We start from the raw sequence: 24,520 nt of genomic DNA, 5'->3' as shown, positions 1-24,520 counted from the left end.
TTTCAGTGGACATCTTTATTAATAGAGCATCAACTTCTCCAAACCTACAGCTGGAATTTCATCTTATTTCCATGCTGCATCATAAACAGTGACCAAGCTAACCAGAAGCTAGTCAAAGAGAACTAAGCTTTTATAGCTCACTTTCTTTTACAGGCAGAATATAAATAGATGCACTCTAGAATGCACTTAGCCACTAAGGGATTTAAATGGGATCTTGAAGAATGTAGACAAATCCCGATGCAGTAAAGATGAGCTGAGATGCTGTGCAAGTGTTTAAGGGTTCCTGGTGCTGCATCTCCGCCACTAGCTGAGTCTTGTGCTAACACCAAATGGAGATGTGGAAAACACACTAAGTTGACTTAGGGGCTGTGCACAGGAACCAAAAGGCAGGAAATACTAAACATTGCTGAGAGCATCCACCCCAGGAAGGACTTTACCTGTTTTTGAGAGAGCACATATACAGACAGCATTACTGTAAGACCCACTAAACTACATCTGCCCCTTTGTCTTACTGATAAAATGCCAACTCTTTGTTAGGTTTATAGGGCAGGAGTTCCAAAACTTCTGCATGCTAGGTCCCAGGTCAATTAAAACATGTTCCTACCCACCCCTCCCACCAAGTAGGTTGCAGGTGCTTTGTCTTTAGATATGATTCCTAGTGACAAAACTGGCCAAACTAATTCACTCTGTTCCCCACCCTGCCTTTAATAAACCAAAACAAGAGAATAACCTCACCTTCCAGCAGCTCCAGACTGGCGCCACCCCCAGTGCTGACATGGCTGACTTTATCCTCTGTATTCCATTTGGCACAGCAAGTGGCAGTATCTCCACCACCTGTTGAATGAAGCCCAGAGAAAACTGTTTTGGCATCCAAACTGTCAAACCGTGTGCTTCCCAACCCAAAATGTAACTAATGAACTCCCCACTCCATCTCAAGAGGATCCCCCAAGAATGACACCTCCATGAATTATCAGATTTTCCTGAGAGCCTAAAGACCCAGAAAATATTCCCCTACCCCCTTGCCTCCCCTGAATACAGCTCTGCCACACTGTACTAGCTTGAGTTTAGTACAGGATCCCTTACCTATGATAGTGATGCAACCCCTAGAAGTGGCTTTTACCACCTCATCCATGAGGGACTTGGTTCCCCTGGCAAAAGCTTCCCATTCAAAAACCCCAACAGGTCCATTCCAAACAATCTGCTTAGCTCGAGCCACAGCCTCAGCATATTTCTTGCTGCTCTCAGTACCACAGTCCAAGCCCTGGGGGGGGGGGAGAAACAAATGAGGATGAACTATTAAAAGAAACTTACTAGGACCAAATATCACCCCCACCAAGACCACAGAACAAACATTAGAAATTGAAATTTCTAATGTACATATGCCCCTTGACAAAAACAAGGCAAAACCTCATGCTACTGAATGGCAGCCAAGATCTACATTGGTGCTTCTCAACCTAGGTCAAGTTTGCCTATCAAGCGAGTATGTTATACTGGCTGGAGATATTGGCTGGTTGCTATAAGATGGGATGAGCATAACTGACATCTTGCAGCTAGTGACATCTTACATATGCCTTGCCACAACTATGAGATGTCAATAGGGGCTGATAAACACTGAACCACATCAGTTACGTTCAACCCTCCCATATATCATAATGTCCATGAAGCTTTGCAAGCTCCCATGTTAAAGCCCACTCCTAGGGTTTGATTTTGTAAATCAAAAAAGTGCTAAAGAATTTGCCTCCTTTTTGTTTTTTTGTGAGGCTGGATCTGACTATATATATATACATATATATATGTGTGTGTGTATGTGTGTGTATGTGTGTGTCTTTCAAACATTTTCATATAGTGCTTACAATTCAGTGTAAGCACTATATGAAAACATGTTTATCTTACTGTTACTCATTATCTTACTGTTATCTTACTGTTTATTATCATTGTTATTATGGGGAACATGAATGTGCCATGTACAAGTCAGAAGACATCTTTTGGAACTTTTAGGCTCCAGAAATCTAGCTCATCAGGCTTGTGTAGCATGTGCTTTTAGCTCCTGAGCCATCTTGCTGACCTGAAAGTTTGTTTACAATGGCTTGTAGTTACTAACCCAGAGCACCCAGAGCAGCTGAAACCATGGAGAATAAATAGTGCTATCTCCAATATAGTGTTAAACGAACATTGAAAGACATTCAATGGGTTTGCTGACAGACAAACAGCAGCATACTGATAGGCCCGTTTTTACCCCCATGGAAGTGCCCAAGTGCCCACTGCAACATTTCCTGTCCTTTGGGTCCCATGGAAATTATTAATATAAAACATTTGTTGGGGGGGGAAAGGGCACAGCTCAGTGGCATTGCATTTTAACATCTATGAGATGCTTAACTCTATCTCCGCTGCCACATCTGCTACATAAATGAATGTTTGTGATCACTTACATAACAACCAACTGACTCACCATCCAGCCAGCAGGTATACCAGAGGCCACAGTAGCTTGGCCAGTCTTGGCATTCTCATCAAATTTGTCAGCAGTGACAAAGTCAACAGGCAAGGTAATCTTCACACCATTTTTCTCAGCTTTGGCCATGAGATCTTTGACAATCTTGGCCCCTTCTTCATCATACAGAGAAGTGCCAATCTACATGAGAGCAAAGGAGATAAAGATCAGCAGTTAAACTAAGAACATGACTGACTCAAAGGAGACAGAAGCATAACGTACTATAAATACAGGAATAAAAGACAAGCAGCTTCACAGATGAAAATGTTTTTAGGATTCACATTAAATTCACATAAACTTGCTATCGCTCCAGAGCCATTTCACAGCCATTTGCCACTGGTTTCCTACCTCCATGTTGTTGAGCACCTTAAGGAAGGTAAAAGCCATTCCACCACCAATGATCATCTCATTGACTTTGTCCAGCATGTTGTTGATCAGCTGGATCTTGTCTGCAACTTTAGCTCTAGAAGAGAATGCAAGCACCATTAGCACAAGCACATAATTGGTGAATGTAGTGCTAAACCTCAAGAGACAGAGCAGGGGACAAGGAAATGCCCCAAAGTGGCAAAAGTGCTGCCTAATTTGGCCATGTTTCTCCAATACTCTATGCTTTGAAGAAATCCTTTGAAGAAAGCACCAGAACAAGGGCTTAAAAAGGACAACTTGGGTGTTAAGAGTATAGCTAAGCATGAAAGCACTTGTCTTCCATCTAAAACCCTGGGTTTAATTCACAGCACCACAAAAGCAGGAAAACAAACCTGCCTTATTTATACAACCACATCTCCATCCAAAATTCAAAGCCCAGATTGCCAGATTATTAACTATAATTGAATGGAAATGGTCTCCATAGATTCATATTTGCATGCTTAGTCCCCAGCTGAACTATCTGGAACGGATGAGGTATGACCTTGTATGAGGAGGCATATTAGGAGTGGGATTTAAGGTTTCCAAAACCCATGCCAGGTCCAATGTCTGTCTGCTGTCTATAGTTCCAGAAAAATATCAGCCTATCTAGTTTATGCTATCCTTGGCTTCAAGTGTTCAGAGATGTTGCAACAAATGCCCTGCAGTTAAAGGAAGACTGCTGTATTTCAGTCTTATTTTAAAATCTGAACCCCACCAGCAGGTGGCAGTCACTCCCATATTCCAGATCTTCAGAAAACCTAAGAACCACGCAAATACTAATCTCAAGTCAAAAACCAGAGTCTGATGATTTTAACACTGAACAAAAGGTTCAGTGTTTCCAGGAACCTTTTTGCAAGAAGACAACACAAAAACCTACTACATCCATCTGGGTTATTTTCAGGACCCTGAAACAGTGCTCATGAAACCTAGAGAACTCTGCTACGAGAAACTGACTCCCAGTTCCAGAGTCAATTTCCATCAGGAAATGCTTAGTGTGCTTAGTCATGTGGGGAGAAACACAGCACAGAAGGATCATGGTACTCAACAGCTATGCCAAGTAAAAGGCAAATTTCTCATCCAAGCAGTTCAGCTCCTTGTTCCTACCTTACCATGTGCAATGTATCCACTCAACCTTCACTTGGCTCAACTATTATATTACTATTACCCACACACTGCCTTTCCCCATAAGAAACATAAAACAGGTATGTGATCTAGAGAATTAGGTCTAAAGGATACTTAACACAGAAGGAAGTTCATAGTTATTCCTGCCAGGCTCTAAGATACAAACTTTGAAACTGTGTGGCACAAGCATGTAATCCTAGCACTCAGGAAATTGAAGCATAAGCTCAGGGCTCAAGATCATCCTGGACTACAAAGCAATTTCTAAGCCAGCCTGAGGTATGAAACCTTATCTTAAAGGGGGGAAAGGAGCCTCGAGGATTGAGATGACCACCTTCAATGGATCTGTTTCCATTTTCCCCGAGGAACCATTTTCTGCCCTTCTCTACACTCTTCTGTCCCATGAAGCTGACCTACATAGACAATACATATTAAGAGGTTCCCATGCCTTCTGTTTCAGATAAATTTGGCCAATAAGGGGGTGTCCCAACTGGAAATTGAAGGGAAAAAATACAAGTATCTTCTTTCCCTGGTGAAGATGACCAGCCCCACATCCCCTGAGTAAAGACTACAATTCTAATCAGTCTTACCTCTTTGTAAGACTACCTTATCTTCGTATGCTGATGGCCATTACTAATCCCAGTTTATTGCAGGGCCTCCCCTAAACCCCACCCTCACCTCTGTGAACAGTCGCTTTATTAAATTCTCCTCAGTCATTCAATGTGATTGTGCCATCTAATCATAAACCACCCTAAGTTATGGACAACTACCAGGCTATCACTACTTAAAGCAGTGCTCTCTTCATACCCTCCCAAGATAGCCAGGAAGGGTCGTTCAGGACTCTCCAGAGCTTTGGCAAAGTAGTTCAGCTCCTTCTTCATCAAAAATCCACCAGCCTTCTGTGGCAGATTCACACCCACCATGGAGCTAGGAGGGAAGAAAAAAAGAAAATGTATTCCAAATTCAGCCAAATTCTACCATTTTTTTCCCAGACCCAGAAGCCAGCTCCTTACCACTAAAATGCTTTCATCATTTGGGATAAGACCATGGTCTCATCCCTAAACTTCAATAAAGCCATTTTATATCTGAGATGCATTATGATCAAGTATAAAGAAAAGAAAAGCAATCAACTGGGGTGGAATTTACAATACCCACTAAGGTTAGGCTATGAGCTAGGTCCTCTGCATATACTAATGTATATGGTTATGGTTGTGTAGCTAAGTGTTTTGTGGGATTCCTAACATTGCGAATGTTATATGAGTCTTTTTCCTTGCTATCGGATCCTTTTCCTCCTACCGGGTTGCCTCCTCCAGCCTTGCTGAGGATATATGCCTAGTCTACTGTAATTTGTTGTGCCATGTCCAGTTGCTATCCCTGGGACACATCTGGGGGAGAGGGGAAGTCGGAGGGGAGACTGAGAGTAGGAGGGAGACTATGGGCAGGATTTAATGAGAAAAAAATTTTAAAAATAAAAAAATAAGAGGGCTAGAGAGATAGCTCAGCTGTTAAAGGCTAGGCTCACAACCAAAAATAAAATATAAGATACCCAATAGGGGCTAGAGAGATGGCTCAGCAGTGAAGATCACTTGCTGCCCTTGCAGAGGACCTGGGTTTATTCCCAGCACCCACAGGGCAGCTCCAAATCCTCTGTAACTACAGCCCCAGGGGAATCAGATACCCTCTTCTGGCCTGAGGGTACTGCCTGCCCATGATGCAGAAAAACATGCAGCCAAAACATTCATGTTTATGAATGGTAAAAGAAAGATATTGAGTTAAAAGTTTAATAGATCAAAGGCAGACAGATTCACAGTATCATCAGCAGTTGAGAAAATATTTCAATAAAGTTCTCAAAGGAAAAAAAAATCTATAAAGTTAGGGAAACTTCTTCCTGAAGCTCCACAAAAAGCTTAACTACTCAACTGTTTTGTCTCTATTTCCACTTTGAATCAAGATATTTAACAAGAGCCAGATAGCTTCAAATAGAGATAGAAGTTAAAAGGATGTTATGTCTTGGGATTTCACTGTCAATTCAGGACAGCCTAGAGTTCCTTGGAAGGGGAAACCTCTTGATCAAGTTGGCCTATGGACATGTTTGTAAGGCACTGTTTGATTGCTAATTGATGCATCAGGGCCCAATTCATGATGGGTGTCACCATCCCTAGGTTGGTGCTCCTGGACTGTAAGAAAATTGGCTAGCACTGGTGGCATGGTAGTTCCTAGTTTTAATACCAAAATTCAGAATGCAGAGGCAAGTGTTTGAGTTCAAGGCCTTCCTGATCTACATGGTGAATTCCAAGTCAGTCAGGGCTGTCTCAAAGTTTGCTGAACGTATCCAGTGAATAAGTCAGTAAGCTGACCTTGAGTTCCTTCTCTGACTTCAATGGATACATTGTGTTCTAGGAGTACAAGCCCATAAATTCTTTCATCTTTTGACTTTTTAAGTCACAATAGATGAAATAGTTTGGCAATCTCTAAAAACAACCCAGATTTTGAACTGCTCAAGCTTCCAAAATAACTGTATTCTTCCTAGTACTGACAAGTCTCTCGGTACCTGTGGGCTCGGTGTGCAGTCCCAAAAGCATCATTGACATAGACATCCCCAAGTTTGGACAGTGAGGCTCGGAAAGCATCAATTTTGGCCGGCTCAGCTTTAATCTGCAAATAAAAATTTAAAAAGGAAAGTAAAACATAGGAAATATTGATGGATCCAAAAAGAACTCCACAAGCATTTCAGGACACCATCTTTAAGACCCTGAGTTAGTAGGGTGAGGTTTACTATTACCAGCAAGGTCTATTCTTTCGTCCAAATATTCCAGGTCCTTTGGATGTTTCTTATCTCATAAACCCCCTGAAAATCTTTTATACACATTTACATGTATACATACAAACACACAAAATGCATGTGATAAAACATCAAAACCAAACTAAAGAATGTTTGAGGGGAAATAGGATAATTTCAAGCTTTTCATTGAAAGGATGCCATAGAAAATAAGTCAAAAATTTCTCATTTTTGATTTTGCCAATGGGAAGGCAGTATTTTAATTTTAAAAATAACAATGTGAATACACTGAATAACATTCAATTATAGGGGTGGATAGATGGCCCGGGTTAGGAGCCATTGCTGCTCTTCCAGAACTGAGCTGACAATTACCCGTTTAAAAAAAAAAACTGAATTTTGCCCCCACTTTGTGTCCGGTTTGAACGTATGACTGGATTCCTGCAATTTTGTGGATTCTAAGACATTGAATAGCAAGTTAATTAACTAAGAGTTATGTCAGTGACTAGTATAGTAGGTTCACTGATTCCTGACTGAATAAAACGTACATCAACTTTCCAGTTGCCTCCTGCTATTTCTAAGCACTAAAGTTTGTGCATCTTATATTTCAGTTTAAAAGGGCACAGAATTTTAGGTTAGCATTTGAGTAGTACTGCAGCAAGACCACATCAAAGCAGGGTAGGGCCAGCTCAGGGCCCGTGCTGCTAAGAAAAGAAACTGCTTGTAAGCAAGCACTCCAAATGACCTTAATAAATGTCACAAGTCAAAAGGGGACTGATACATACCCTCAGAGCATTTTGTTCATCTTTAAAGACCCAAAGAGTGGAAAGTACTAGGAAGTGCCCTTGGCTAATCCAAGGGCAAATCCAAAATCATGCTCAAAGGGGCAGTTTTAACATTTAATTGCATTCTGTGGTAAAGTCTAGTGACCAGTCTTGTGAATTGTCTATAGCCTTTATGTCAATGGCATGTGAGTAGATCCACACACTATAATACAATTGCAACTGACCATGAGCCATGAAGACCCCAACATTTACTTGCAGATATAATGGACTGAACCATAAAGCCTACCTAGCAACAGTACCACTACCTTCAGCAAAATGACTGCCTTTCTGAAACCCAAGCTTGGATGACACCTGTACCTACTTATCTCAGAGACTCAAATGAAAACACTACCATTTCAGAAGAAAATGCCTTGAGTAGGTTACAGGACATGCCCGTAAACCCAGCACTTGGAAGGTGAAGATCAGGGGTTCATTCAAGGTTATTGTAGGCTACATTAAGTTCAAGACCACCCTTACCTACACACAGTATATGAGCTACATGAGACCTTGTCTCAATTAAGTCCAATGCCTTAAGTCCTCTCACCATGACCATTACACTCCCTGAAAACTCTGGTTAGCCAGGAACATTCATGTATTTTTCAAAGGTATTTCAAAAAAGCGAATAGGTAGAGAGCTTGTACAGTGCTGGTCACATCCATTCCTTCAGTGGTAGTGGTTGTACACTGTGTGTACTCTGTGACAATTCATAACTCGCCATGCTTGCAATTAAACAACTGTTTTGTTTCTGCAGTGCTGTGGACTGTATCCAGGTCATTGTACACTACCATGAGGTATATCCATGATCCCATTTGTACGTTTTTGTATATCCATGATCCCATTTGTACGTTTTTACATGTATGTGTTTGAGGAAAAATCAAGATGAGCTTCCACTATTCTTTAATCATGGCCTCTTCTTACAAATTCAGACCCTAAGGCCCAGTAATATCAAAACCACAGGTCCTACCTTATTCCCAGAAGCATCTTTTCCCTTCCCTTCTTCCTCTACATGAAAGCGGAGGTTCTCCAGCAGGATGACAGTGCCAGCTGCTGGGTTGGCACAGGCATTCTCTACTTCTGGGCCCACACAGTCCTTCAAGAATAGAACATCCCTGGGGGAGGGAGGACCAAGAAATGAAGACTAGAGCAGACTGACAGCTGAGGACCAATGAGAGCATGCCTGACTACCTCACCTCCCACAGCTCACCAGAGCCCTGTACTCACTTGCCCAGCAGTGATTTGAGTTCTGCAGCAACTGGCTCTAAGGAGTACTTGTCAGGCATGGGAATACCATCAGGCCGGCCCAGGTGGCTCATAAGGACCACTGACTTGGCTCCATTGTCCAAGCAGAATTTGATGCTTGGGACAGCAGCCTTGATCCTATAACCAAGAGAAAACAGAAGATAGAACAATGTTCTTTCTAGGAATTAGTGGGGATTATTTCAACTAGTGACTTCATAAACTATAAAATGCCCTTTCTTCTCCAAGGTTCAAGTCTGAGGGTTGCAGGATCCAGGCTTGTGGTCAGGTGAAGACAAACATAATACAAACCTGTCACCTGGAACTACAGCCTCATCATGGACCTGTTCCTCATGCAGAAAGGAATTTAGCAAGCCTGAAGCTGCAGTCTACAACAGGATCTGCCTGGGAGGTTAGCCCTTGGCTTTTAGGGGATGGCTATGTATCTCACTTGGGAAAGTACTTTCCTGGCGTGCACAAAGCCCTGGGTCAAACAGGACAAATTGCACATGGTGGTGCACACCTGTGATCCCAGCATTTGGGAGGTAGAAGAGGATCAGAAGTTCAAGGTCATTCCCAGTAACCTAGCAAATGAGGCCAGCCTGGAATACATGAGACAATGTCTATAAACCTTGGCTTTTAAAGTGACCCGAGTTTGCTGACAACAGCTGTTCACTGTTTCTACTCTATGGCAAGTAATGCATGACCAGTAAGTACCTCCTCCCTGAAATGTCAGGAGCTGCTAGGTAGAGGACACCTTTGTAACCAGAGCCACTGGGTACAGACACAAAAGAAATGAAATTAGCATTCAAAAAGATACTGTAAACCCATTTATTGTAGCATTGTTTACAATGGCTAAGATGAAGACTTCACCCCATTAGCAGCTGAATGGAGAAAAAAAATGAGGTAAGATTCAGTCACAAAAAATAAACTCTACATACACATAAAATCTTTTTTTTTTTAAAATGAGGCTGGTGAGATGGCTCAGCAGTTAAGAGCACTAGCTATTCCCCTCTGGGTCCTGAGTTCAATTCCCAGCAACCACATAGTGGCTCACAAACATCTGCAATGAGATCTGGTGCCCTCTTCAGGTATACATGCAGACAGAACACTGATGTGAAAAATAAATTTTAAAATAATTTAAGGGACTGGAGGTGGCTGAGGTGAAGAGCACTGGCTACTCTTACAGAAGTCCTAAGTTCAATTCCCAGCAACCATATGGTAGTTCAACCACCTATAATGATTTTTAGGACCCTCTTCTGGTGTGTAGGCATGCCAGAACAGTGTAAACAAAATTAATAAATAAATAAAAGTTAATTTAAAATAGAGAGCCAGACATGGCATATGCTTCAGACCCAACACTTGAAAGGCTGAGGCAGAAGGACCCCAAGCTCAAGCCCAGCAGATGCTGAGTTCCTATCTCAGAAAAAAAAAATGTTTGGAAATAAAATCGTTCTTACAGAATTTTCACAAATGCAACAGTACTATGACCTACAAATTCTGCTTCTGCACAGGCACTGGAGATGCCTTAACTCCTTAACTCTGTGGTTTAGGAGACCTACAGCTATTGTAGAGGACCTGGATTCAATTCCTAGTAGCCATGCCAGCTGGCTTACAAAGACCTGTAACTTCACAGACCTCACGTGTTCAAACACACACACACACACATTTACAAAGAAATTCTGCTTCTGAAGCTAGTATCCAAGAAACCGGGGAACTAAACTAACTGAAAGTGTTACTCCCGAAGTCTTCCGTTTTAGAGGCAAAGGAAAACCAAACACCCCCCCCCAAAAATACCTTATCTGGGCTTTTTAGAACAAACTCTAGTAAAATCACATGTAGGTTTAAAATTATTGATGTTAAAAATCATTCTCTTACATAGTTTGTTTTGCAAGAAAATTCAATTAACCTTTAACTTTTATTTTTAAAATAGTATCACCAAATTTCTTGAAATTATTCTTAAAACAAGTTAGACTTTCTCAGGATGTTTTTGCTGGTAGTGGGGGACTTTTTAGAAGGATGCTCAAGTATTGTTTAGCTTTATTTTAAAATATTTATTAATACATCACACATGTATGTTGAATATATTCACTCCCCTCGCTTGTTTTAGTTTTTTGAGACAAGTTTTAATATAGCCAAAATGGCCTAAAACTGGCTTTGTAGCTCATGCTACTTGCAACTTAATTATGTCCTTCTAAATCCAACCTTCCAAGCACTGAGATTATCATGTACCATCTCAAACTAGGTTTGTCTGGTTTGGTTTTTGAGACAAGGTCTCTCTATAGACCTGGCTATCCCAGAAATAACTCTATAGACCAGGCTGGTTTCAATCTCAGAGATGTCTGCCTTTGCCTCCCAAGTGATGGGATTAAAGGCATGCACCACCACATTTTTTTTCTGGTGATTTGTTTTGATTTCTTTTCATAAATTTTAGACTTAGTTTCCACACTGTCAAGAAAGAAGGTTAGTGAGGAACCAAAGTCATAAAGTCTTTCCATGCTGTATTTCCACAGTATGAAAAGCAATTTGCACCCCATATACTCATACATCTTAAACCCAAGACCAGTTTAGTAATCTTACCTTTGGTTATTTGTTATCTGGTTGTTCTTCATAGGAACATTGAAGTCCACCCTAGAAAAGAAAAAAAGGCTTTAGTATCAGAGCCATGATCCACTTCTTGGTCCCTCAAAAGTTTGAACCATCTCACCTTCAAAATATGAGAGGCATTAAAAGATAGAGGGTTAACAGGATGGCCCAGGGGGTACAGGCACTTGTTGCCAAAGACCCATGTGAAAGAAAACCATTCTTGCAAGTTGTCCTCTGAACTCCACACCTATGTCTTGTCATGTGCATGTTATGTTTGTGCATGCATGTGCGTACATGCACACACATACACAATATCTTTTTAAACATATTAAATGAAGACAGTACTCAGTGCCTGGCAAGACAGGATCAAAGTGACTGGGACAGGCCAAACAATGATTCTGTAGAGTGGGCTTAAATCCTACTTGACTTGCTTACTTACAAACATGCTCATTTCATAGTAATTTGAATATATGATTTGTACCTTTTTAGATATGTAGCTAATTCAGCTGGGTAGTGGTGGTACACTTCTTTAATCCCAGTGCTTTGGAGGTAGAGGCAGGCAGATTTCATTGAGTTAGAGGCCAGCCTTGTCTATAAAGTGAATTCCAGGATAGCCAGAGAAAGTTTCAAAAAACCAAAACCAAAAAAAAGAAAAAAAAAGAAAAAAGAAAAAGAAATTTCAAATTGCAAAAAATGGATATGCACCTTGATTCCAATTATTGTGATACTGGCTCCTTGTGAAATCAAAATCCCCCAAAATAAAAGAAATTGAAAAATAAAACACATCAAGAGATTTTTTGTAACTATTGGAGAATGTCTGGCACAGTAATAGGAAAAAAAACCTAGACTCCAGAATCCAGTTACACAATGACCTTCAACATGGTCACTTTCAAAGAAGCTGAGGGGGAAAAAAAAGGAGTGAAATGTGCCTCAACCCGCTGACCAACAGGAAGTGATCAGAATAAAAGCTAATATATTGACACTTCCTCTTTTGACCTAGCAAGATCACTGCCTGATTTATTCTTTTTTATTGTGGTGCTGGAGGTTGAATCCAGTGCCTGGCCAAGACAGACAAATGTTTTACTGCTCACATAGATCCCCAGCCTATTTTACCACTAGGAACCAATTATTTTGAACTAGTTCCTGTATGGTGACTGATTTTAATGTCTAAGTTTTGTTTCCCATAATTTTTGTGACAGACTATGTAGCCTAGCTTCCTTTCATCTCCTGACCACTGAGATTAAGTATTAGATTAATGTACCAATACATGCACCAAGACCATTTTTAATTAATTTTTGGTTTTTTTTTTTTTTTTTGGGGGGGGGTGGGGGGCGCAGTTCTGTATAGCCCTGGCTTTCCTGGATGTCAATGTGTAGATCAGGCTGACCTCAAACACAGAGATCTGCCTACCTTTGCATGCTGGAATTAAAATACCTATGCCACCACTGCCCAGCTTATTAACTTTTCTTAAACCTGAGAAATGATTGACTGTAGTATCCAGCTCATAGTTGTTTAGAGAAACAGGTTAGTGAATGATAAAAGGCTTAGAAGCAGTACATACTATCTCGTAAATGTTAGCTATTATATGTTAATGATTTCCCAAATTGTAATTGCTGTTTGAAAGATCAACCATATTAAAATCATTACTAAGAAAAGACCTAGTACCAGTCACTAAGGTACTGTCCTTGATTGTGAAGCTCCATCTTTTCCCTTTGCCCTTTTCACTGGTCTTTCCTGTCAGTAGCAACAACCATACATCCTGCAGATCACTGATTTCCTCTATGCCCTGAACACTAATCTACCTTACAAGGAGCTTGGGGGACACAGCTCTTGACTGAGATTTAAGAAAGCCTTTAAAATTAAAAGGCACTATGCCTCTGAACAATGAGGTACACTCTAGTTGGTTTCTGGCACCTAAGGCATCCTCTTTAAATATTCCGAGGAGGCCCTTGGCAGCCTTCAAGTTCAGACCAAATCAGGTCAGGTATCCCATTACCATGAGCCTCTTACAGCCTCAAGCCAGGAAGGCTAATAATGAATAGAAGGGTTAACTGCACAGGGTAAATAGTGCTCTCCCTGCCCCCAAAACCTAAGGATGCCTTTGGCCTAAAATACCCAAACATCTGTGGCTTCTATCCAGGTACTGATGGCATCTATCAGTTTACTGATGAAAAATGGCTTAGTTTTCTCACTGCCATCTTGATTACCTTCAGCCTTCACCTAGCATCTCCTAGACTCCCAACTCTGCCTGCCATTAGTTTCTCTTCTGAGGACTTGTTCTTGTAGAATATGCACCCTTTTCCACTTCCCAGATATACTCAAGCTTTGCCTTAAGGACAAATTCAGGTATCAAAAGAATATGCACCCTTTTCCACTTCCCAGAGATATTCAAGCTTTGCCTTAAGGACAAATTCAGGTATCAAAAGAATATGAACCCTTTTCCACTTCCCAGATATACTCAAGCTTTACCTTAAGGACAAATTCAGGTATCAAATATATCACAATGGCTAAAATTAAAAATGACAACTACCAAACTTGGGATGGCAGTCTATGCTCCCAGGACGCCAGGTTCAGCCACCCTTCCCTGATAAGCCAATTAGAACAGTCACTTTAATAACCAAAAAAAAAAAATCAGAAAGACATTGCTTTAATGTCACCACCAAAAGAGACAAAGTAATCCAGTGCTAACTCTCTAAATCCATCTTCAGGAACCTGAAAACACAGGGGCAGGGTTACATACATCTGACTGAGCAACTCCTCAGTGACCCATCTTTGTCATTGTGAGGTTGTAACTGTGCTGGAAAATGGCCCAAGCTTTTCTCCGAGCATGAGATTCCTGGGGAAATTCCAATTTCTTATGGTCTGATGCTTTAATCTTCTGGTAGCTAAAAAGCCTCCCTAGTATATATTCATTTCTGCCAGTCAGCTTTACTACCAAATACTGATATAAGGATGAAAAAAAAAAACCTGATCACTTGTACACTCCTAACAGCTATAGGAAATGTTACAGCACCTTTGGAAAGCTATCTCTCAGTGGCAGAACGCTTGCCAATGCTAGGTGTTTTACCCGAAAGAGTACAGCATGTGGCCATTACTAAGACAGGAACAACAACAAAAAAAAAATCTCATAGCAGCTTCATTTGTAAAAGCCCCAAATTGGCAACAAACCAGATAGACTCCAATGGATGAATGATTCAACTGTGATACACCCATACTCGGAAAAGTACCCAGCAATTCAAATATACTGTTGGTACATGTACCAACATGGGTAACTATTAAATGAATGCATCCCTAAGTTACACACTGTATGAATATGTATAATATTTTTGAAATGACAAAAGTTTTAAAAAGAGAGCTCAGGTCAGTAAGCATCAGAAATATAAAATGGAGAATATAATTACAATCAAGTAACACGAGAGTCTTGGTGATCAAAGAGTCCTATATCTTGATTGAGGTAGTGGCTACACAAACCTGCCTATGATAACATGCTAGAGAACTACACACCCCTTACACCAGTGTCAAATTCCTACTTCCTACATTGCACTACAGTTATGTGATATGCAGGCACTGGGAAAACCTGAGTTTCTGTACAATCTCTGCAATCTTCTAGGAATTTGTAATCACTGCAAAATAAAAAAACCTCACTTTGTTATAAAAAATTAAATAAAATAAAAAAGAAAAAAAAAAGAAAAGAAAAAAAAAAACCTCATAAAGTTAAAATATCAAGCCTTGCTGGGCATCACCCATCATCCCAGCACTTGGGAGGCTGAGGCCAGCCTGTGAGTTCAAGACCAGCCTGGTCTACACAGCTAGTCCCAGAACAGCCAGGACTACAGAGAAACTCTGTCTCAAAAACAAAAGACACATCTTCATTGAAAGCTCGGGATTCCAGGCCCAGCTCCACTAAAAACTCAGGAGCCATGCCCATCTGCTGCTTCATGGTCTTGATTGCTAAATAGTGTGTGATTCCATTTTCCTTCTTTCCACCAGGACTGTTGCTTCATAAGTCACAAAACAAGTGAAGCTGGGAAAAAATTAAATTTTAAAATATTAAAAAAAACAGGAAGGTACAAGAAAGAGAGAAGTACTTTACCAGCAAAGGATGACTAGTAACCTGAATGAAAAGAAAGGAAATGACATGACAAAAATCAGGAGGAAATTTACTCAAATGGCCCGGTAAAAATCAACTAGAGTTGGAAGGGGAAAAAAGGCTCAAGTGGAACCTGTTGGGGTTTCTGGCTGTTTTAAATTTGCTCCAAAAGGATCTGGAGTGTGACTCAGTGGGAAAGTGCAAGAACAAAATACCTAGTGTTTGATTCCCCTGTACATCGAAAACTAAGTTATCCCAACAACAAATCATCTTCCCTTGCCAATTCCAACCAAGAGACTAGACAAGAGTACCCTTCTACAGGACAGAAATGAGGCAAGTGAAACAGCCCCTGCTCAGAAGCCATTTCTGAAGTACTGCCAGCAACAACCACAAAAAGCACTGAAACAAAAAGGTATTGAGCTCACCCAGGAATGGCTGCCTGGATTCCTCTAAAATGTAAGCCCACAATGCAAATCCCTATTCAAGATGCATTAATAACGAGGAAACAAAGCAACTTTGCCAGCGTGGCCTTAAAAGTACAATGTACCCACCACACAAAAGGGAGATTGCAACCCCAACAAAATCTATTTCAACCTGTCCCTGGGCCATCAAGTCCACTTGTTTAGAGAATCTATTGGTGACTAAAGACTCCCAAACTCTAGTCCTGGTTCTGCCACAAACTTAAAAGTAGTTCAGTAACTTTCAACTAGCCAACCATTAGGCCCAAGGTTAACCTGTTAAATGAAACTTGATTTGGTGCAAAGAGAGAAAACTTGTTTCCTCCATTCTGAACCCCCAACCAGAGTTAATTCCTTAAGACAGTTTCCTCTAAAATCCTTAAAGCCCCAAACTGCAATCGTAGGAAGGCAACCAATACACTGCCCCACTGTTTTCAGCAGCTGCATGCATCTAGAAAGGCCAGTCTCAAGCCACTGGAGGTAGAATATTTGAAACCTGTTAAGCTAGTTGCAGGCCAACATCGACATTTTGTTTCACAGGGTCAATTCCATCCCCTTGGAACGCCAGGAAGAGCTAGAGCCTGTCCTTTATTTAATCCTTGGGTGGCTGGGATCTCTACTCCATCGGGATTAAGGTCTATCCCACTTGGGGTAAAGTGAGTCCTTTGCATGAACACTTGCTTCCGGGTATCTGCACAGCAAGAAAAGGCCACCTGCCAAGTAGCATTGGCTACGATGAAATACATGGCTGTACAGTTCTCTAATTCCTAGCTGCAGAGGTAGGAGAGCCTCTGCTCCCTTACACGTGTTAGTATCTAAGATGCCCTCATTCAAACTGGCCCAAATTGTGAAAGGGACCAGGATGACGTCATTCACACACTGCCAATCAATCAAGCACTTCCAAAAAAGGTCAAGGCAGAACAGTTCACTGCCCTATGGCCCTTCAAAATTACCACCCCTGGGTCCTATAGTTACAGCCAAGCCCACCAGTTATTTAGCTAACCATTATCCTTCACCCTTGGCACACATTATAAATTGTGAAATGCAGAAAGGTAGAAGTTCCATACACACTAGTGATTGCTAGGTAAGGGAGAAGCCAACTTGGTAAATGACCAAGACCCACGTGTGCTGAGTAAGGACTAGAGAGCCATGTGTGTGGGACCTTCCTCACTTCTAACATCCTGCTTCTCTAGTCACCTCTGAGGGTGAGGTTAGAGGCCTCTAACTCCGAGTAGCCACACCCTGTATGTGTCACAATCCTGATGCAAACCCCAAGGCCAGGAGTCCAATGGCAAGGTAGGGAAGCAGGCCTGTTACATAAGCTGTACAGAGCTTCAACCAGTGGGCCTCACCCTCCGACCCACAATTCTTTGGAGAAACCTCCACTCCTGAGTATTTCGATCAACATCCTCTATGAAAGAATTCCTTTTGTACAGGACCAATGAAACGTGGGCGGTTTCAAATTTGTCAGGGATGGTCCAAAGACCGTGGGGGAAGGGAAATTAGATAAATGACCTTTCAAGGTCCCTCAACTGGGGCCTAGAGGTTTGCAGGATAAGCATTAGGTCTCATCTCGTTACAGGAGACAAAACTGGCTTTCAGAAGAGGGGAAAGGATTGAGTCCTAAAAATCTGAACCCTTTCTCGGTGGGAATCCACTACCTAAAAGTCACTATTGGTCGCTTTCTATGCTGTAAGAAAAGCTGTTAGGAAACATCAAACCCGGACTGTCTCCACCCCAACAGAGTGAGGGGAACAGGCCTGCTCTGCAAACCCTGGACACCCAGACCCAGCTGAAAACCAGACGCAACTTAGTGTGCACGGAAAAGCGTGCTTGCCAGGGCCAGAGAGATTGTGCTAGATCCCGGAGGGCGTGAGAGAGGCAGAACAGAATTACCTCATCACGACCCGCTTCCCCTTCACGTCCAGCTTGTCCAAAGTCAGCTTGTTAGAAAGCGACATTTTGGCAACACGGTAGGAACGAGACGGTGGGACCAGAGAAAGAGGAGACCACTGCAACGGTCGTGCGCTTTTGAAGCGAGCAGAACGCCGGGTTGCGGGAGGACCAAGGGCGCCCGCCCCGCCCCTAGCTCCACCCCTAAGTCCGCCCTTGGACCCGCCCCTTCCCGGCCGCTGCTTCCCCGAAAGCGAAGCAGCAAAGCTGCTATTGGCTGCAGCCCAGAACGCTGGTCCGCTTCCATTGCTCCGAGGCGCTGTCCATCTACAAGGAGCTGGTGGGACGTGCGACTTCCATTTGTCACGTCCAGCACGACGCGAGCCGCGGGTAACCTTCCTGACTGGGGGAGGAGTAGAAGATTTCACTAAGGGGCCCGAAAGAAGGGATTGGGTTGGCCTCTCGGGATGGACGTGGAATGTGAGCGAGGCCAGAGGCCATTGTGCAGCCAAAGTGCCCAGTGCGGCTGCTCAGCAGCGCATGCTCCGGACCGCCTTGGGAAAAGCACCACCCCCACCTGGTGAAATTCCCAGGGGCCTTTTCAAAATCTTTGCAAATGCCATCTCCTTTCGGAATCTTCTGTTTTCTCAGCTCCCAAAAGGAATTCTACCCAAGGCCTTACTTAGTCAAAAAAAAAAAAAAAAAAAAAGGACCAGGTCCTCCTCCTCCTTTATAATAAAAAATACAATGTAATTGCCTTGGTTATATTACTCATTGTAATGGCGAATACATTCAGCATGTGTCATGTTAACTAACAATGCTCATAAAACGCCTAAGTACGTTCTGTTATTAAAGGTGATGGACAAAGGTTTAGTGTCTTACCTAAGATTGCAGAGCTTCTAAGTGATTATTGCAATCCTGGGCCACTGGGATTTAGATTCCTTTGTGAGTGTAACTTAGTGGTAAAGTGCATGCAGGAGGCCCTAGAGCCAATCTCCTGCACTGAAGAAAACTTTAAATCTCTACTGACACTAATTTGGGCCAAGGATACTTCTCAGTGATAAAACGCTTGCCTGCAGCCTGAGACGTGACAGCTGCATAGGAAATTGAAGGGCACATGAGAAATGTAAGCCCTTCTTCCCTCATTCTCCTAGCGCTTGTTTCCACCTCTCCCACTGAGATCCAGGAGTAACTAACCAGACCATCTGGAAATTACTGTATTATTCGAAGTAACTCAGACAATACCATGTGTTTTCTCTCATATGCGGATTTTATAAAAGCATATATACTGGAGAGGGCAGATACTTATCCACAAGGGGGAAAAATAGATTTTAAGAGAACATGGGGAGAAAGAAAAAAAAAAAACAGGGTAACAGAAGACACATGACATGGAAGAGACAAAGAACTACAGGCAACTGAAGAATGCTGAGCGCTCCCAATTGGTTATTCAATACCAAGTGGTCTGAAATCATATACATACAAGTAACTTTATACAGAATGAGATGGTTGTAATTACATATTTAGGTATACACACACAAAGAAAAAGAAGCCATGAATTTGAGAGAGGAGCTGCACTTTTACCTGCTAAGCCATCTCTGGTCTGAAATAACAGTGAGAAACAGAAAGCCTAGGATGAGAAGAAACCTGTGATAACAGGAAAATAAAGAAATCCACAATTATATGCGTGAGGCAAGGTAACTATGGACCAGATCGCTTAGGTGTTATAACAATGTTAAAAACACAGTTTTCATCCTAGCAGAACAGAGAAACCATTCATTACATTCAGTTACCTCACCAGTAGCTATTGCCCACCTTAACTGCTTGCAGAAATCCGATTTAATAGAGCACTGAGCTAGTGACCAGTGCTCAGCAAAGATAGGCTTATATCCTAGCACCTAGGGATAAATCACTGTTGACCTAAGTCTGAGTCTGGTAATCCCATCCCCCACATGCCCTGTTGTCACAGAGTGGTCTGGGAATGGACAGTGACCCAACTTAGGTCAATGAGATAAAATGAAACTGTGCTGTTCGGAGAAACAACAGAGATCAGTGAAAAAAGTCAGACCTTTACATATATTAACTCGCTGCTAATTAATAGAATGTTGGAAAATAACTATAAACGACTTCTACACTAGGCCATAAATCCCAGCACTTGGATGGCAGAGGCAGGTGGATCTCCAAATTAGAGTCTCACCTGGTCTCCAGAGCGAGTTCTGGAACAGCCAGAGATACACAGAAAAACCCTATCTCGAAAAACCAAAAACAAACAAACAAAACCAGTTTTCTAAATTGCAAGGACATAAAGACAGTTGGAAAACTACATGTTTAAGTATGTAAGAGACATTTCAAAGAAGTATGGTTCATGTTTCCTCTTACTATCCTAATTCAAACAAGCCAATCATAAACATTGATATCCACATACATGTTTATGGAATGACTTGAAATTTCTTATTATTGACTGGATGTTTGATTTAAAATTTTAGGTATGGCAACTATATAGTTGTGTAATAGTTTAATAGAATTATTTGAGAATTTCATACAGTGTGTTTTGATCATATTCGCCCCTCACTCCTCACAAATCCATCCCCACTTCTCCACGATTTGGATTTTTTTGGAAAGATCTTTGTCTTAGACATACACTGAAATGAGGTTGCTTTCTTTTGTTAGTGGCGTGAGCATCAAAGTCAGGGTCTTCAACATACCGGGCAAGTGTTCTATCACTAACCTACATCTCCAGCCCTACAGGCCAGCCTCCTTACTTCCTTGCTTTTAGGACCATATACCACCAGACTCACTTCATTGACATTTTGTTGTTGCTGCTGATGATTATTTTGAGACTCAGTATGCAGGATAGGCTGGTCTTAAACTCATGGCCATGCTCTTTCTTCAGCTTTCCATTCCCTGAGTTTAAAGGTTTGAGACATCACACTTCACTGTTGCTGACATTTTGTTTTTAGAGATAGGTGTTCATTATGTCATCTTGGCTGGCCTAGAACTCACTATGTAGAGCAAGCTGGCCTCAAACTCACAAAGGTCCACCGGCCTCTGTCTCCTGAATGCTGGGATTAAAGGTGTGCACTGTGTGCTCAGTGCACTGTTATTAGAAAACACATGATGGGAGCTGGAGAGATGGCTCAGCTGTTAAGAGCACTGACAGTTCTTCCAGAGAACCCAGCTTCAATTCCTGGCACTCACATGGCAGCTCACAACTGTCTGTATCTCCAGTTGCAGGGAATCTGACACCTGCACACCAATGCACATAAAATATAAAGATAAAAGTATTTTTATAAAAAATAAAGCATATGATGTTTGTTGCTGTACTACTAGTGATATTAACTTCGATCATGTGGCAGAGGCAGTCCCTGAAACTACCCATAATTTTTTTAGATGAAGTCTTGCTATGTAACTCGTAATTGGCCAAGTACTCACTATGTAAAGCATGCATACTGGCCTTAAACATGCAGCGATGTGCCTTCCTCAGTTTTCCAAGTATTAGGATTGCAGATATATTCCATCATACCCAGCTGCTGCCTTTATTCTTTTTTACCTTACCATAATCAGTAAGTAATTTGCAGAAAGATGCATTGAGTTTGTGTAAATACCCTGCCCCTTCCTTGTCTCATTGTTCTGACTGTTGAAGCTGTTACATGAATTCTCTCTCTCTCTCTCTCTCTCTCTCTCTCTGTGTGTGTGTGTGTGTGTGTGTGTGTGTGTGAAAACTGTTCACCAACTAAAACATTAAGTAGGGAGGAAAAGGGTTTGCAAGCTAGTATTGCATGACTCAAAACATGTCTGCTAACTGAATTTAGCCCATGATGGGCCATGAGGATGTAACATTTGTTCTTTATTACCCATATTAAAATACAGTGTCTCAAAATAATCTGTGGTGCTGAACATCAAGAGAATGGTTTGCCTTTGCAGAGGAGAAGTGGGTATTAACTGACCAATCATTTAAGAACTTCCTGGATGCCAGTAATTTCCTATTATTCCGGGTGGTCTACTGTAAACAGTTGTCTGGTATACCTAGGACCAAGGCATACAATATTATACAATATTTGTAGGGCTAAAATTAGGACAATCCCGGTATAATTGCAATGGTTAGTCACCCTAACAGTTACATGTTGGATAGTGACTGAGCTGTCTATGTATGATTCATACTTCAGTGCTTCGAACTGGGCAGAGAAGAGGTCTGGTTAGCACAAATACAGAACTGAAATTTGTAGAATCTAGACTTCCATTAATGGGGTAAGGTTACATTATCATTTTCCTCAGCCATATCATAGTGTTAAACGTTGAGGTAATTAAAACTCTCAGGCATGGGACTGGAGAAATGGCTCAGTGGTTGAAAGCACTGACTGCTCTTCCAGAGGACCCTGGTTCAATTCCCAGCACCCACATGGCATCTCACAACTGTCTGCAATTCCAATTTCAGGGGACCAACACCTATGGCAAAACGTCAATACACATTAAAAAAAAAATTATGGTTTAGACATGATTCCTCTTTCCTTCCTTCATACAAGTAATCTTTTAGTTTTATGTACATTGGTGTTTTTCCTGAATGTATGTCTGTGTAAAGGTCAGGAAAAGAGCTCTCATTCTCCAGACTGTATCCACTTCCACTAATCTTGGCATTTGGGTCAATAGCACTACCTTTTTGTCCTCGGTAGCATGCTGTATTTGAGAGTCTTGTGTCCTCCAAAGGTCCCTGTTGTAAGGCTCTACTAGTGTTGTGTCACTGGGAAGTAACAGAATCTTTATGAGGCGGGCCCTGAGAGGAGGTGTTGAGCTCACTGGGGGTGTTCCCTTCAGTCGAATATGGGACTCTAGGTCTTTTTCTGTTTGGCTTCCATCCATGAGGTGAACAAGTATGCTCTCATGTGTTGCCATCAGCCAAAGTCACAAAGCCAATCAATTGCAAATGGAAAGTTCTGAAGGCCTTTCTCTTTATGAGTCTATTTATCTCAGTTATTTGCTGTGCTTATGGGAAGCTCATTAACACACAATACTGACTCAGCTCTTAGTATAGCCCCAAACATTTCGTGTTTAGTATATTGTGTATTATTAGGCTCAAATGATTTTTATTCACAGAGCTGAGAAAATGTGTGAAACTGTGAAGGAAATTTTGGGGTTTATTTATTTATTTATTTTTATTCATTGTATTTTTTGTCTGTTTTTCAAGACAGGTTCTCTGGGTAGCTCTAGCGGTCCTGTAACTAACTCTGCAGACCAGAGTGGCCTCAATCTCACAGAGATCTGTCTGCCTGTGCCCCTGCCCCTACCCGTCTCCAGAGTGCTGGGATTAAAGGCATGTACTACCACCAGGAGATTTTTTTAAATTACTAAGTAAAATGTTGATACTACATTTTGCTCAGAATTGGGGAAGTGATTCTTAATTGTTGAGAATACTAATTTCTGATAGCTCATAGTTAATTCCTTTTCTAAAAACTTGTCTTTGATGTGGAGAGCACTACCTTGCTATGGTATGCCCCCATTCCCAGGAGCATCCACTAAACACCAATTGCTCAATAGAGTCTCAATAGAGGCCCTAACTGTATGCTTCATTTCTTGGCTAGTTCTAGAAGCCCATCTGTGGTTCAGAGATGTCTGTAGGACAGGCTGAACCCACCATTGCAACCTTTCCCTCTCTGTACTCATTTCTTTACACCTTTATGAATTTTGTTCCTAGAAGAAGCCCCTAACAATCTACTACTGCCATATGAATCTCAGCTGCTCTTTCCCAGAGAACAGTAGGAGGAAATCTCTCTCTCTCTCTCTCTCTCTCTCTCTCTCTCTCTCTCTCTCTCTCTCTCTCTCTGGTTATTTTGTTTGTTTGTTTGTTTGATTTTGTTTTTCAAGACAGGGTTTCTCTGTGGCTTTGGAGGCTTTCCTGGTACTAGCTCTCATAGACCAGGCTGGTCTCAAACTCACAGAGATCTACCTGCCTCTGCCTCCCGAATGCTGAGACTAAAGGTGTGCGCCACCAACACCTGGCCAGTAGGAAGAATTCTAAGATGGCCCCTATGATCTCACCTCTAAAATGTGAGCTGAATCTGTCAATTGCTTGTATCCAACAGAATATATCAAAAGCAATGCAATATCATTGACTGATTAGATGACCATATAGCCCTAGAACTGACTCCATCTTGTTAGTATGTGCTTGCTGACTTTGAAGTAACCACCAGTCTGTGAGAGGTTCTATGGAGAGGGGCACATAGCATGTGTTAATCCCATCAGTAGCAAGCTTTAATTAAATACTGGCCAGGAAGATGTACTCTGACCAGATCCATGCCTGAGTTCCCAGGAAATGGCCATGAGTCACATCTTCCAGAGGCTTAACAAGGAAACTTCACAAAGCCACCCTATTTCCCATCATGTCCAATCAGAGGCTCAGACTGACCTTAGCTTCTTGAATGATTTCATTATGGAAGTTAGTTTTGTTGTTGTTGTTACTGATTTTTTTGAGACAGGGTTTCTCTGTGAAACAGTCCTGGCTGTCCTGGAACTCATGCTGTAGACCAGGCTGTCCTTAAACTCACAGAGATCAACCTGCCTCTGCCTCCTGAGTGATGGGATCAAAGGTGTGGGTCATCACTGCCCTGATGGAAGTTGGTTTTTGTTTTTGTTTTCTTTTAATATTCATTGGTG

The 24,520-nt window shown here is 41.7% G+C and overlaps 1 protein-coding gene across 1 annotated transcript; it reads right to left on the bottom strand.

Moving 5' to 3' along the window:
* Window positions 1-18,007, bottom strand: Pgk1 (phosphoglycerate kinase 1). Its single transcript, XM_051178653.1, has 11 exons — window positions 17,879-18,007; window positions 11,429-11,479; window positions 8,834-8,989; window positions 8,577-8,721; window positions 6,564-6,667; window positions 4,820-4,939; window positions 2,837-2,951; window positions 2,450-2,629; window positions 1,084-1,261; window positions 736-834; window positions 1-437 (listed from the first exon to the last, which is right to left on the bottom strand). The coding sequence occupies exons 1-11, from the start codon at window positions 17,941-17,943 to the stop codon at window positions 397-399; spliced, it is 1,254 nt and encodes a 417-aa protein (XP_051034610.1). The 5' UTR covers window positions 17,944-18,007; the 3' UTR covers window positions 1-396.
* Between the last annotated feature and the right edge of the window lie 6,513 nt (window positions 18,008-24,520).

Source organism: Phodopus roborovskii, unplaced genomic scaffold (assembly GCF_943737965.1).
Source record: "Phodopus roborovskii unplaced genomic scaffold, PHOROB, whole genome shotgun sequence".
NCBI classification, from domain to species: Eukaryota; Metazoa; Chordata; class Mammalia; order Rodentia; family Cricetidae; genus Phodopus; species Phodopus roborovskii.
This window is presented reverse-complemented; position numbering and strand designations above follow the sequence as displayed.